Here is a 15,439-nt window from a genome sequence, read left to right as displayed (position 1 = left end):
ATACTTTATGTACCATAGCTTATAGGCTTTACAATATCATATCTAAAAAATAATTATCTTTTATAGTTAAATTAATGAGTTTGTCCAATATTATTAGTAGTACTGTTGTGTCTGTTTACAAGAAGTCATCAAGTGTGTTATAATATTTGAATATCGTGGTATGAAAAATCTATGTTGTTCAGAATTTGGCAAAAATTATTCTTTTTTTCCCTTCCTATTAATGTCTTATAAATTTTTACTATCAGCATTTTTGTAAGATCAATTGAGTAGGTAAATTTCAGATCTTTCGTTTAGGTTCAAATACACGAAAATCAAGGAAATTTTTTCATTAATAATCATATGATATGATCAATTTATTAAGTACGAAGGGTGTACATGGTGATACGATGAAGGATCGAAGGATCAATTGAGGCTCTTGTGAGACTTGTCCATTATTATTTTGATATCACTATGTAAGTCGTGTTCCCACTTTATAAACAAAATAAAATTAAAATTTTAATTCAAAGATTATATTCAAATTTTTGATATTCAACAAGATATATGATATATAACATTGTATAATTTTTTTGAATTTGTTGTTGCTTTATTATTGGTTTTTTTAACCAAAAGTTATATTTCTGTATTCAATATTGAGTTCAATTAATTTGAATTGAATTTTAATATTGTATACAATTAAATCAAGTTGAATGTCATTACTAATTTCAAGTTTAAACTAGTGATGATTATACTTATCAAGAAATTTTATCATAAATTTATTTTTCTGCTTACGTAGTACTATAAAAAAAAATTGATTTAGCTCAATTCAATTTGATACACTAAAAAACTTAATTGAACTCGACTTGCTCAGCTAGACGCTCATGCCTAGTGAATATATTAACAAAAGAGTGATATCGTAACTCTAATAATTAATTAGTGATAAATTAATAATTACTCTTATCATAGATTTTACCAAGAATGTTCATATTGAACAAAATAACAACTAATGTTGTGCCATAACAAAGAAAATCCTCAAGGATTTTAATTTCTAAAAAACAAGATGATTGTACTTTTAGTTCCTCGTATTTTAAAAAAGTTTTTTTTTTTATAAAAGAATCTTCATGTGACAATATAAATATATATATATATATATATATATATATATATATATATATATATATATATATATATATATATATATATAAAACCCTTTTTCCACCGGATCCATTGCAGGAAAGGGATAATGTGCAACTTCGAATTGTCAATTATATCCTTTATGAAAATGGCAAATCGATTCGAGAAATTTCTGATACGAATATTCAATTAGTTCGAACTTGTTTAGTATTGAATTTGAACCAAAACAAAAAAGTTCTTGCGAAGAAGCCCGTGCTTCTTTTGTTGAAATAAGGACAAATGGTTTGATTCGACATATGGATAAATAGTTATCTGCATCACACAGTTGACTAGAATGTCAACATATAAATAAACTTACTAGACACACATATATACATTTTGTTACCATAAGATATTCACATCCAATTGATTCAACTTACCATATGTCAAAGTAAATGAAACTCTGTCCCATCCCACGTATGTAACTGATAATTTTACCATATATAGTTTAACTGTGTTTTTATATTTTAATCCTAAAATACTAATTTGATGCAGTAAAAAATATGTACTAATTAAGTATGATTAGATAATTAATACAAGTAATGTATGTACAAGTAGATATAAAGCATCTACTAGTTTGTTGTAAATATGTCAAGTTTTTATCCATATTTTTTTGTATAGAATAATTAATAAGTAAAAAATTAGAAATATAATGAGATATAGGTAGATACTTGACCAAAAGTTGAAGGAGCAAATTAATTAGTAGCTTATAACTATTGGGATTTGAAGAACATGCATGATGAGTTGTAAAATGTGTAAACGTTGTCGTTTGGATCAACCTTAACAGAGATTCGTCTACAAATAATCCAATTACCAAGGCAGCAGTTCCTTCTACGGGTTGAATAAGAATGCAGATAATAGTAGATACAAGGCAAATTCAAACAATTAACATGAGTAGCATCACCCACACTACAATAATCAAGAATACAGATTGGTCTTTGCAGTCTTAAGCTTTCTCCTGCCCCATGTCATCACTGAAAATCAATCAGAAAAATCATTTACAAACTATTAGAGGCAGCTCGCAAATGTAGGCTCGGAATGTCATGTACAACTTATAAAGACTCTATTTGCAGCTCTGAGTGAAACATAAGCACATTCTTCTATAACTTTTGGTAGATATATGAGTCGATTTCTTCAATAATCTGAAGATATTCATGTTACATCATCGTCTGCAACACTACCGATGTTCACACTTCCAGAAATACGAGAACAGGAAACAGAAAGGCAAGGAGTATGTGAATGCATCAAGCTGTACTAAGAAAACAAATAGGCCACATTACCATGACATCCGACACCTCATCTCCAAGAGAACATAGGGAAAATGGTGAATGATTACTTCATAGAAATTAATTATATATAGGATAGCAGCGATTTCAAGAAAGAGGGGGCACAAGCAAGACACTCTGCTTTTGGCATGAAAACATGGGAAGTTGATACTATTACATTCTGGAAATAAAAAAAAAATCATACTGGATGCAGTTGAAAGCAAAGAAACAAGTCTAACCTCCACGTGGAGTGCAGAACTGCAGAAACTCAACCAACCATTGTGCGCTTTCTTCCTCTTTGCCTCACTAAATAAGTTACAAAAAAAAAAGAAAGGAAAAACATAAAGAAACCATCGGAATTAAAACCATGCTACTTCTTCTTTCTAGGAATAACAAGGTAATAAACAGAAAGGGACATGTATGAAGAGTCGGCAGCACCTTCCGCTAGCTTGTTCAAGGTTGATGACCATTGCTTTGAGGACTTCCTATATGCAGCAAGTATACGGTCCATCTGCGATAACCATATAAACCATACATGATGAATATGAGAAAAAGAGCACCGAGAGAAGTAGAGAACTGTTCGATAGTGTCATAAAAAATACTGCTTCTGAGAAGAGGGGGATGTTTTCCGCAATAATATGACACAAAAGGCAAAAGGAATATTAATTTTAAAGAAGAAATTAACATCCTTTGCCTGAAAGAGATTATAATTTAAAAATGAGAGAATACAGAAGAACAAAAAGCTTCAAACGGCTTTATACAAGCCTCTAACACACAAAACAGTAGATATGACGGAGCTTACCACATTTCCACAAGAAGAGTGCATAGAGAGTAAAGCACGTTCCAGTACATATAAATCAACTGCTTTATCTTCTGGAAGCGTTGAAGTAAAGCTTAGACCAAAGTCAATCAGCACCTGGAGAAAAAGTACCAGAGAGAGACAAATAAACGCATTGAGGTGACCTTAGAACTTCATCCTCCAAAACCACGAGAAAAAGGCAAATAAAGAATGAAATTGAAGACAAATCAATCATGAGAGCTACAGGAGCTTCGAAAAGAGAGAAAAAGTTCACCAGCTGATTGGCAGAACTCCTCAGTAACATGTTTGATGTTGTCAAATCGCCATGGACTAGGCCACCATCGTGTAGTTTTCCAATAGCATTACCAATCTGTGTTGTAATATCAGCCATTCGTTCTTCGTCAACTCCAACTAGTCCAAAGCCAAGCAATATATCTTTCACCGAAGGACCTTCAACATATTCAAAGGTGAGAGTGTGCATAACAGTGTCAACAGCATACAACACTGGAGTGACAACACCAAGCCGTCTAGCTTTTGTCATGCACCTTGCTTCCTGTGACAGGATTCCAATATTTCTTTAAGAAACACAAGTTTTAAGAAAGATTAAAGGAAAGAGTAGGTATCATTTACACCGACCGCATTCAACCGTTTAAGAGTGAGCTTTGAGTCCAAAATCGGATGCCTGTATTTCTTTGAAAACCGTTCCTTGATAATACACCTTCTACTACCCACAAATGTTGACTCAAATACCCTCTGATATCCTCAACAGAGAAACAAGATAAAGTGTTTCAGAAATTCTAGAGTCAACAACTACTTGCCATCAAATGAACATTGGCAGAAACAGTAGTATAAATTATTATTAACTCATAAACTATACAAAAGACACATGTGCACACAAAATCTTTCCCAAAAAAGTGAGAGAAAAAGATCAGAAATATTACAGGAAAGTTTTATATGAACTAAATATAAACTCACAGCCTCAGCTCCTTGCTTGATTAAAACCAATGATCCATCACTTCCATCTGCCTTGATTTCCATCTAAGTAAAATTTCCAATTAACTTCAGGGGCAAAATAATAAATAAGTAAATTAAAAAAAAGGGATAACAAAACTTTAGGCTTCCACGAAACAAAGTTCTTCAGCTCTTCCAACAATTCAAGTACAACATGAAGAGTGCATGCAGATGAACACTTAGGAAATTCTTTGGCATCCATGGGGGTTCGCTTACGTTGAAAACCATAAGGTCTTAGGTTCAAATCCAATCAAAGGGAAAAACACTAATTGAATCCTGTGCATCTATCCAAGCCTTGATGGATAGAGTTACCCAATACCTATGCTAGTGGGGTAGCAGATACCCCATGAATCAATGGAGGTCTGTGCTTTGGACACCATAATTATTGAAGAAAATAAATTCTTTGATTTATACAAAGGTTTTTCTGTGATTTTCTATTTTCTTAGTGGAGGGTTAAGGCAGAAGGTTAGTAGCTAGTCGAATCGAATGCTATCAAGCCTCCCCTCTGTTTCTCCTTATTTGTAATCATATTTAGGAATCACATATTTTCTTTGTTCTTCATTGTTTATTTACTATACCTCTTCTACATAATTTTTTTTATCAAGAAAAGATACTAAGCTAAAATTACAGCTTAAAATAGAGGGAGAATATTTTTTGTTGAAGAGTTGTTTATTGTAGCTAAAGGAAAGCTTCAATTTTTACAAGTATAAAACCCAATTTGTAGCATCACCAAAGCAGTAGCAGCAGAATTTGGAGATAAAAACGTGGGGGAAAAAAGAAGAGCAAAAAACAACCATAAACGATTATGAAAACTGAAGAGCAATTTGTGAGTTTTAAGAATAGTGAAAGACACCTTTTTGCCGTTGAAGATGAGCAGCGCCGCCACCGCAAACCGCACAGCTTCGGACAGTATGAGTGAAGAAGAAGGACGACCGCAGTTAGGATTTAGAAGATTTGGGAATTTGGTCCCCAAAAGTTTTAGAGAAGTGATAAATTTGTCCTTGATAAACCCAATGGCTCATCTTTTGACTTTGTAGAGAGTGAAATGTCATAAATACTATTTTAATTATGAGATTAGGTCTAAAATTAATACTTAAATTTGTATACTTTAGTTTTTTTTGATTGTTTGAAAATTTATCCGCTTTGATTTAGTATTTTAAGTATTTAAAATCTTATCAGTTTTGGTCTCTTAATTATATACTTATCGATTTTAGTTCATTGAATTTTAAAAAAATTATCATGTTTATTCTTTATCCACTTTTTTTTTTATACAAATAGCTTAGATTTATATTAACAAAACTTTTTGTGGTTAAATCTTTAAGTCATTTTTCATTTGGTTTAAATTTATTCTTGTTACTCACATTTCTCTACGTAAAATAAGATGAATAGAATAATACAAAAAGTTGCAATCTACCATTTTATAAATTTTAATTCTGAAAAAATAAACAAATTCCTTTCAATAAAGTTGTTAGAGTACAAATTTTGAATTAACAAGTAAGATCTTTTTTTATAATAAAATTAAGCATAATCAATTTATCAATAACAATAAAATATGCTTCATTTTATTGTTCGTTCAATAATATTATAATTTTTACTTTTTTCCTTGTGAATTTATTTTGAATCGTTAATGTTAAGGTTTATTGCATAAGAATAAGTTGAAGAGAAAAACAATTGAAAAATTAATGTTAAATAATTTAATTTTTCCATTAATATTAATCTAAGTTATTATATAAAAAAGAATAGACAAAGAGCAAATTTAAAATTTGATAAATTTAAATACTTGAAGGACTGGATTTGACGAAAATATAATTAAAGAAGCACTTTAGCCCTACACCTATAATTGAGGGGTGATATTTTGAAAGTAAACAGGTCCATTTAGATACAAAACAAGTTGAGAAGGAAGAGTTGGTATGTGGAAGTTTTCGGTGTAACCATTAGAGTTTGCTAACACAATTGGTGGATGGCTCCTCTAAAGAAATCCAAGAAAGATTCTAACAAGTTGAAGAAAATCAAAGCCAAAAACAAGAAAAACAACATTGTTCCTGCTGAGAACAAAGGAACTGAATGCGATTGGTGGGATAGTTTCTGGCACAAGAATAAAACATCAACCCCAGGTCCCTCTCTGCTCAAATTTACATTCTTTAACAACATTTTCTCAAATTCTATTGTTTTTTCGATTCCATTTCACTTATTAATTCGATTGGGGTGTTGGTAAGTGTCAAGATTGGAGCTTTGAAGTCTGATTTCTGCAAATATAGTTCGTTATTTTAACCCTTATTTGTTAAATTCGCAAAGCATTCAAGGGGATTCACGTATATAGAATATGTGCATAAAAGAATTGTTTTTGACAGCCCTTGTAGACAAGATGGCTCCACTCCCTGTAGGTTGAAGGGTTGTGTGAAAAATAATCTAATTATTCATGTTGTTGACTCTAACTAGCTAAATTGATTGACTTACTGCATTTACTTGAAGTCAGGTCTCTAAAATAGGAAGAGAAGAGGTTACTTAAGACTCCTGTTATAAATGATCTCTCTTAATAGTCTAATTTATTCTAGTGAAATCCAAGGCGTTGTAGATATTGTCAAAGGCGGAACGTCTTGTTATTGTTCTAGTTAGCATAATAATTAAAAAAAATCATTCTTAGGTTTGTAATGTGGTTGTTGTCCACTTGTCCTTAGAAAGATAAAGGTTTTCCCACATAAGCAAGTTTGAGAGATGCCAATAGAATGGAGTTGTCTGCTAGGATATTTTATGTAACAACAGTCTCGGAACCCGTCTTATTTCTTTTTAATCTTTGCAACTTTTTCCTGTAAGGTCATTTTGGATCTTTATTTTTTTTCTTTTTGTTGCAGGAATTAACTCACTCTTATACTTTTTATCTTGCAGGTTCTGGTGTACCTAGTGATGAAGAGGAAGGTTTCAAGTATTTTTTCCGTGTTTCCAACAAGACTTTTGATTACATATGTTCACTTGTAAGGGAGGACCTTATCTCAAGACCTCCTTCAGGTCTGATAAACATTGAGGGAAGACTTCTTAGTGTTGAGAAGCAAGTTGCGATTGCATTGAGAAGATTGGCTTCTGGTGAATCCCAAGTTTCAGTTGGGGCATCATTTGGGGTTGGGCAGTCCACTGTGTCTCAGGTTACCTGGAGATTCATTGAGGCACTGGAAGAACGTGCAAAGCACCATCTTAAGTGGCCAGAACCTAGTAAGATGGATATAATCAAGTCTGAGTTTGAACAATCATTTGGTTTGCCTAACTGTTGTGGAGCAATTGATGCAACTCACATCATAATGACTCTTCCTGCTATTCAAACCTCAGATGATTGGTGTGATCAGGAAAGCAATTACAGCATGCTTTTGCAAGGTATTGTGGACAGCGAGATGCGTTTTTTAGACATAGTGACAGGATGGCCTGGGGGCATGACCACTTCAAGGCTGTTCAAGTGCTCTGGATTTTATAAACTCTGTGAAAGTGGTGATCGTTTAAACGGAAATGTCAAAATGATGTCTGAAGGAGCAGAAGTTAGAGAGTACATTCTAGGAGGATTGGGTTACCCTCTTCTTCCATGGCTTATTACACCTTATGAAGGTGAAGACCTCTCAGATCCTATGCTAGATTTCAATGCGGTGCATGAGACTGCAAGTTCAGTTGCAGTAAAAGCCTTCTCACAATTGAAGGGAGGTTGGAGAATCCTTAATAAGGTTATGTGGAGACCTGATAAACAGAAACTCCCCAGTATCATCCTCGTCTGTTGTTTACTTCATAATATTATCATTGATTGTGGAGACAAATTACATCCTGATGTTGCCGTATCTGGTCATCATGACCCAGGATATGAGGGACAGAGCTGCAAGCAGATTGAATCAGTGGGGAGATTAATGAGGGGCAAATTAACTAAATACTTACGGAGTACCAAAAAAGAAGGCTCAATGAAGATGATCGTCTAACACTGCATTGGAAAAATTGCGGTGATTTTCTTATCACGGGCATCTCCTTTCCAAGGAAATAGAGAGCCTTTTCAAAAACTTTTGTTTCAAATCATGCCGAAGATATAAATGCAGTTCATGTACAAGATCTTTCTGAATGTAGAAAAGGTTCATAGTCCTTGAATATATGTGAAGACTTACCGTTCATACCTAACAGTTTCACATGTCATTTAGGTACATTATTCTAATCATCACTCTTTTTCTTTTTTTGTTGTGACATATGGCCTGTCCTAGATTATCTGCATTTAGCTAGAGACTTGAATCAACTGTCAATAATAATGTAAAGTGAAATTACCCTTATTTCATCCAGCATTTGAAGTCTTGATATATAGGAAGTTATGCTATGTCATGAACCATTTTCAGGCTTGCCCAATTCCTGTAGGGATATATAATATCTTAAATCACATAATTTTTTGACATGCAACAAGACGGTTATTTTGATTCAGGATATACCTGCTGTGAGTTTTCATTTTATAGGGCCTCTTAGAGGTATAAGCTCTTAGAAGTGCTTTTGATGGTGATCATTTTTTTGTTTAAGAATACTTTTTAGTAATAGCTGGCTCTTTATAAGTTACCAAATGCAATCACCTCCTACATAGTTCACAGTCTATTGTTAGCCATCTTTATTTCTTCACCTTTCTCCCCAATGTGGAAGTCTCTGTTAAATGCCTGATATTGAGTTACGGCATAACAATGAGACTAGTATATCATACGTGTAATTTCATTGAACTCACAAAAATGGAAATCAAAACATGGCTCCCAGAGAATAGATTAATACCAAAACTAATTTATTTTTGCTAGTTAAAATAGTCATGGCACACGTTGCAACTAGATAAGGAAGAAATCTTAATGTCCCTTATCAAAAAAAAAAAAAAGGAAGGAAGAAATCTTAGTGTGAATGTTCCAAGTCACATAGGAGGTTATTGCATGATAACTTAATTAAGTAATTGTAGCAAATGTACATCTTTTACCATGCGATAACCCATGCCAATGCAGCTAGTCACTAGCCTCCCCTTGAGCCACCTCGGTAGGAAGACATTGGTGAAGTTCTTAAGCCTTTGGGGCAGAACGAGCTACACTTTACAAGTAATCGGCTATTTGGTCTCAGGAAAGAACTCTATGATGTGAAAGTGAAACCGAAAGCAATTCAGTGTAAACAGTGTCAGATGCTAGTCATAAGCTTATACAAATTCTTGCATGGGGCCAAAGATATTGAATACACATAAGATTGATCCTACAGTGAAAACTGAACATTTACAGATCATTGCAGGTAAATAATCATTCTTAAAATGGGAGCACATTATTTTACAAAATGTGGGAGATTAGTAGAACCCCTTCCAGTTTATTCTATGGAAGAGTACTGCAGCAAAATCTTGACTCCTTTAAGCCAAACTATGATATGCTGCATCTTTACAAATTAAGATGCACACATGAACCACTAAAACAAACACTGTTCTATAATACTAATAATTAATTTGTAAGTCAAACAGTGTTGCTCCATTTTTGCGAACCATCTTCTGAAGATATTGGTTTGCAGGAATGAAGCATGAAGTTGCATGCTTCCACTGCTTCCCCTACTGTTAGGAACATCCATTCTTGTCCTAAAGTTTCTATGAATTTGGACTTGTTCAACTTCTTCATCACCTCTGCTCCTGGATTCGCCAAAACGAGCTGCAATTCCACAAAACCACACCATATGTTAGAGGAGTTGAACTTTTTTACTGTAACAGTGTAATAGAACTTTTGCACTATCACGCCACTTAAAAAAATAACCAGTAGAATTTATTTTGATAATGATAGTGTGGTTAGAATCCTGTGGTGGTTGGGAAATGGACTGTTGGTTTGATTATATGGACTTTGGTTTCCCTTCCCTCACGAGCTAGCTTTTAAGATTGCTCATGTCCTAGCTTTTGGAGTTGAGCTAGGTCTAAATGTCGTATCTTTACGGTTAACATAGTAAGAAACATGTGAATAAGAAGCCAACCTTGAGATCTCTTCTATCAAGATTTTTCTTGACCTCTTCAAACATGCTAATTCCACTTGTATCAATGTTACCAACAGCTGCACATCAAATAATTTAGGCTGTTAGTGTTGCTGAAATTCAGTTTGATCGACTGCATATGTTATTTACTGTTTTCTTTTTTCGAATTAATAGACACAATGTAAATGAACTAACCTCCCATATCAAGTATAACATACTGCAAAGTTGTTTCTCCTGAAGATTTTAACTTGTCTTCCTCGTCGTCAATCCACCTTGAGATCCTATAACAGGAAATTGAATTAGCGAATAGTTAGTATTTGTAGAAAGAGACTGTTGGTATTGTATACTTACAACTTGGTAGTATATATAATACATTAGTTAAATTATTACCTCTCTCTTAAATAGCTTGAGTTAGTGAAGAAAATAGGAGCTCCAATGTCAAGTATGAGAACGCCTGGAACGTTGTTTGTATTTGGATATTGCTCCACATTTCTGTAGATCATAGAATTGGGAATATTACCAAGTACTAAAGTCCTTGGCCTTGCTACAGAAAGTAATACCCTTAGCAACGATAAGCCAACCTGCATTTACAATACAAAAAGTTTTAACTTTATCTTCTTTTAAGTGACATATACATTAGGAAGTAGTAGTAGTAGTAGTTACAGCCATGACTAAGCCAATTTCAATGTTGCCAAAGACAACACCAATGTATGCACTCATGCAAACGAGGAAGTCGAATTTGTCGACATGCCAGAGATGAATGGCAGCATTATAGTCGATGAGTCCGAGCATGGCAGCAATAATAATGGATGACAACACGACGAGAGGAGTGAAGTGGAACAATGGCGTTAGCAATAGCAACGTCACCATCACAGCCAACGCCATGACAATGTTTGATACTGCTGTTTTGCATCCAGCATTGAAGTTCACTGCTGATCGCGAGAATGGCCCTGCACGCACGCACATTCATTTATTTTTCAGCCTACGAGTTTAACTTGTATACGCTATCAAACATTTTGACAAGTAAGTGTGGTTCTCTTTTCCAATATCTTATTTTAGTGGACAAATTGTGGATTAATCAATCACATGGTATATGGGCCCAAGTGACATTGATACTAGCTAGTCCAAATCAAAATAAATGAACTTTCGGCCCAAGGATATTTGAGTATACCAGTAGTGAGGTAACAAGAAGTGCATGAGCCAACAATGTTCATCATCCCAAAAGCAATCATCTCTTTGTTACCATCTATATGGTAATTCTTGAACATTGCAAAACTTCGACCTACTGCTATTCCTTCCTGTACACAAGTATTTTTATTACTTATCGAATAACATTGCCTTCCTAAAAAAGACCATTTAAATAAGCTTTTTAAAATATGTGTATGTTTGTAGTGAAAAACGCAGATGGAAACAAAGCAGCTTACAGCAAGGGCAATGACACCCGTGACTATGCCAGTTTTGATAGCCGTTGTCATATATTTCGATCCAAACGACAGATCCATTATTGATGGTGGATTTATCCCTTTCTTCAGCTCTCCAATCTGTAATATTACATTATATTATTCCACAAAATGGGTGACATATTATTTTGAGCATTTTCGGATTATTAAGGAATAAAATAATCCCTACACAAGCCGCAATGCTCTACCCGTGAGTGACATGACAGACACAAATTTGAACTCACTTAATTTGTTGTCGTTTTTTTGTCATTGAGTGCGACCAAAACTACAGCTACGGATAACTAATTGACAAGTCTCTTGTTCATGTTCATGTTTTATTTATGTTATGTATTTGATAATGTAGCTCCTAAAATGTAACCATAACTTAACTAATAGAATTAAAAATTGTTACCACAGCAACACCGTGTTTTTCAGCATGCGTTATATAAACGAGAATCGTTCCCAATATGACAGACGTCAATGGCGCCATTGCTGATACCCAGAACAGCTTTGGCCTCTTCTGGCTCTGCATGCATCAAAGTGATCCCATACTCTAATTAGTATACATACAGTAACACTAACTATTTTTTAAAATATAAAAATGAAACCTTTTTTTCTTTGACCAAAATTATGCTTTTTTATTTTTTATTTTTTTTATTGCATCCCGTGTTTGATGGAGCTTAATGAATCCATATTCAAATCAAAGTCTAAAGTGCTTTTGAATAGAATAGAACTGAAAAGTGAGTTTACCAAAAATTTGGCGAGCATCAAGTAGAAAAGGAAACAAAATCCCAGCACCGCGCTTTCCCATCGCCACTGCAATCATATATTTAAATAAAGAATAATAAAACTTCTACGTACTAGTATTGGAGAATCACTACTCAAATCCTATTAAAAAACAAATAACTTTTAACTCCGATACGTACCGCGTGCGTTTGTGCAAATACAGAACGTAAGACAGAGATAACATCCGTGGCATGAGTGAAATGTTGAAGACCAAGTATTCCTTTTAATTGTTGGAGTATGACCACTGTAGCTGCTCCTCCCATAAATCCCACAATGGTTGCATGTGATAGAAAATCCACTATAAATCCCAGCCTAAAAATAAAACATTCATTACCATCAACTATTTTAATATTATAAAACATGTTCCATTACGTACCTGAAAAATCCAAGTGCTAGTTCGAATAACCCGGTGAAGAAAGTGGCAGTGAAAGCAAGATGAAGATAAAGTGTTGGATTTTCAACAGGATTCACTTGAGCTCCCAACATAGAAGCCATGAGAAGAGATCCAACAGCCACGGTTCCCACTGCTAAATCTCTTGAACTTCCCATTAATGCGTACACTAATGGTGGAATAAAGCTTGAATCTGAACCACCAAAAATTATGCATGCATCAAAATAAATTTTTTACCTTTATCTAAAAAGAAAATAATATAACAAAAGACTTACATAGTCCAAGTATAGGTGGCAAGTTACCCAGCTTAGCATAGCTTATTCCTTGAGGAATAGCAAGACTAGCTATAGTAATTCCAGCAATAAGATCTGCTTTGAAGAAACCAAAACTGTATCTTGAACCCCATTCAAAAATTGGAAATAAATATTGAACCCCAAGTATAAATTTTCTCAAAGGTTTTTGGTTCTTGAATTGCTTAAGTGGATCATCTGGGAATAATGTCTCCTTCAACGTATTCTTCAATGATTTGAAAAAAGGCTGTGGTGGAGGAATTTCAACTCTATGTATGCCTGTAGTATGATTATCCATCAGTGATGGATACCCATAATTATCTGCGTTACCCATTTCCTTTCTGTTCTTTTCTTTTTTGTTTTGGATAAGTGCTTAATAGCTTTGAAAAAAGAAATTTTGGTTGGAGTGAATAAAGGATAGTATATCGCTTGCTTTATATAGACAGGTATACCAAGCGACTGTTTCACACTTTTTTCTAGTGGCCTATTCTATGTTGTGGCACAAAACATTAACACACCGCCATACTAATAGAAAAGAAAAATTAATTAATATAACAAAGCATAATCGGACAAATTGATAATATAAAATAAATATAATAGCTATTCTTTGATTTATTTTCGCAAACTGACTCTCTGCCTTGTATTCTCGCTCACTTCATACAATATAAATTATGTTTTTAATTGTATACAACGAGAGAAAATTATATATACACATGCAAATACATATATCTCCGTCCTATACACTTATAATTATATAATAAAAGTACTCTCCTGCTCAAGTCTGTTTTGCCTTTCTCTCTTTCTCGTTTTATACAAATTCAAATCGTATATAATTTCTATCTTTCTCGTTTTATACAAATTCAAATCATATATAATTTCTATCTTTCTCGTTTTATACAAATTAAAATCGTACATAATTTCTATCTTTCTCGTTTTATACAAATTCAAATTGTATATAATTTCTGTCTTTCTCGTTTTATACAATTCGATTCAATTGTATATCTCTTGCCCAAGTCTCTTTTGCCTTTCTCTCTTTCTCATTTTATACAAATTTAAATTGTATATAATCGTCCTATACAATTCGTTTTATACACTATGTTTTATACAATTCTCTGCCCAGATCTCTTTCTCTTTCTCGTTTTATACAATTCGCTTCAATTGTATATGTATAGCGAATATATATATATATATATATATATATGTTTGTTATGGAACAAAATTATGCAAACTTTGTTATAACATAAAAATATAAATTCTTGTGTTTACTATATCTGAAAGTTGCCCATACAAAAATTTAATAAAATTTGACTGAGCCTAATTTTTCGAATAGTGGCAAAAAGAGTTTTTTTGGCTATGAAAAAAATTAAAAGTGTACTATATTTTTAGTCTTAACTACAATCTCTATATACACATATAGAAATCAAAATTATCCCAAACCTAAAAGAGATTAGAAATTATTAGTTTCCTAAATTAATACTAGACATTTATACATTAATATATACGGATGAAAATCATAGTAATTTATTTGGATGACGTGTTAACAGTTAACACGAACAATAGATGTATGATATGCTTTTAATATATTAGCTATTGGTAAAATAGGAAATCAATGTTACTTAGGATTTGATATTGACAGTCAATTAATTAGTTCATATCTAAATAGACTTTGACTTAATTAGTTCATAGAAGTTGTAATAAAGAAAACATTATAATATATTTTTAAATTTCTCCTATGATATTCAATATTATATTGAAATCTAAGTAAATTCTTATTCACACATTACAAAAAAAATTTATAAAGATTATATTTTAACGTGATTTTTCTATTTCGACATTGTTATCCTTTTTAAAGAATTTCTTTACAAAGACTATACTTTAACATGATTTTTTCTATTTCAGCGCCAATACCCTTTTTGATTTAATCGTCAACCGCCACAAAGACCGCTATCAAACTTCTACTACTGCTTTTGTCTCCCTCCTTAACACCAGGAAGCTAAGTGCTGGTAGCTGACGTATTTTAAATTTTTTTACCTAAAAAGAAAAAGAAAATCACTTAATAATGTGTGCTTTAGCTTTTTGCTCCAATTCCATTTTGACACTTAGCAAGTACATCATTGGGTTTACTTTTCTTTTTTTGATAGATATTTTTTGAGTGAATATATATGTATTTAAGACATGTTTATAACTTAGAGAGGATCTTTTTGCATTATTGATCAGATCATACATTTAATTTAGACTACTGATTTAAAAGTTTTTATTTTGATATTCTAGGACCCAATAGCATCATTTCACTCCAGCACATTGAAGAGAAAAGAAGGCAGACTCGGTCAATTTTAAAT

At 33.0% G+C, this 15,439-nt stretch overlaps 3 protein-coding genes across 10 annotated transcripts; 1 reads left to right on the top strand and 2 right to left on the bottom strand.

Moving 5' to 3' along the window:
* Window positions 1–1,848: 1,848 nt before the first annotated feature.
* Window positions 1,849–5,241, bottom strand: LOC101255414 (probable serine/threonine-protein kinase BUD32 homolog). 8 transcript variants are annotated; one of them, NM_001328538.1, is given in 8 exon segments: window positions 1,849–2,123; window positions 2,654–2,720; window positions 2,853–2,925; window positions 3,217–3,330; window positions 3,488–3,766; window positions 3,850–3,966; window positions 4,189–4,251; window positions 5,078–5,222. In NM_001328538.1, coding segments are annotated over 6 exon segments (684 nt in total). In that variant the 5' UTR covers window positions 5,078–5,222; the 3' UTR covers window positions 1,849–2,123; window positions 2,654–2,682.
* Window positions 5,242–6,071: 830 nt separating this feature from the next.
* Window positions 6,072–8,522, top strand: LOC101255709 (protein ANTAGONIST OF LIKE HETEROCHROMATIN PROTEIN 1). Its single transcript, XM_004242295.5, has 2 exons — window positions 6,072–6,338; window positions 7,111–8,522. Exons 1-2 carry the CDS (start codon window positions 6,185–6,187, stop codon window positions 8,172–8,174), a joined length of 1,218 nt encoding a protein of 405 aa, XP_004242343.1. The 5' UTR covers window positions 6,072–6,184; the 3' UTR covers window positions 8,175–8,522.
* Window positions 8,523–9,477: 955 nt separating this feature from the next.
* LOC101256192 (sulfate transporter 3.1-like) lies at window positions 9,478–13,596 on the bottom strand. Its single transcript, XM_004242297.5, has 12 exons — window positions 13,086–13,596; window positions 12,796–13,003; window positions 12,560–12,731; window positions 12,384–12,449; window positions 12,046–12,159; window positions 11,619–11,735; window positions 11,366–11,492; window positions 10,858–11,144; window positions 10,585–10,775; window positions 10,390–10,475; window positions 10,198–10,274; window positions 9,478–9,884 (listed from the first exon to the last, which is right to left on the bottom strand). The coding sequence occupies exons 1-12, from the start codon at window positions 13,432–13,434 to the stop codon at window positions 9,696–9,698; spliced, it is 1,983 nt and encodes a 660-aa protein (XP_004242345.1). The 5' UTR covers window positions 13,435–13,596; the 3' UTR covers window positions 9,478–9,695.
* Window positions 13,597–15,439: the final 1,843 nt, after the last annotated feature.

The sequence above is a fragment of the Solanum lycopersicum genome, chromosome 6 (genome assembly GCF_036512215.1).
Source record: "Solanum lycopersicum chromosome 6, SLM_r2.1".
In the NCBI taxonomy this organism is placed as follows: domain Eukaryota; kingdom Viridiplantae; phylum Streptophyta; class Magnoliopsida; order Solanales; family Solanaceae; genus Solanum; species Solanum lycopersicum.
The sequence above is the reverse complement of the archived record's forward strand: the minus strand, read 5'-3'. Positions and strand labels throughout refer to the sequence as shown.

Bases quoted from the DNA above. Each gene is read 5' to 3' on its own strand.
- LOC101256192 (XM_004242297.5), bottom strand. From the start codon at position 13,434: ATGGGTAACGCAGATAATTATGGGTATCCATCACTGATGGATAATCAT. The intron at 11,145-11,365 runs GTATACTCAAAT...GCGTGCGTGCAG, and splicing joins TTCTTGTTACCTCACTACTG to GGCCATTCTCGCGATCAGCA. The intron at 10,476-10,584 runs GTAATAATTTAA...TTCCTGTTATAG, and splicing joins TCAAGCTATTTAAGAGAGAG to GATCTCAAGGTGGATTGACG.
- LOC101255414 (XM_010324747.4), bottom strand. From the start codon at position 4,251: ATGGAAATCAAGGCAGATGGAAGTGATGGATCATTGGTTTTAATCAAG. The intron at 3,767-3,849 runs GTCGGTGTAAAT...ATCCTGTCACAG, and splicing joins CTCTTAAACGGTTGAATGCG to GAAGCAAGGTGCATGACAAA. The intron at 2,721-2,852 runs GTGCTGCCGACT...TAACTTATTTAG, and splicing joins CTTGAACAAGCTAGCGGAAG to TGAGGCAAAGAGGAAGAAAG.
- LOC101255709 (XM_004242295.5), top strand. From the start codon at position 6,185: ATGGCTCCTCTAAAGAAATCCAAGAAAGATTCTAACAAGTTGAAGAAA. The intron at 6,339-7,110 runs GTCCCTCTCTGC...TTTATCTTGCAG, and splicing joins GAATAAAACATCAACCCCAG to GTTCTGGTGTACCTAGTGAT.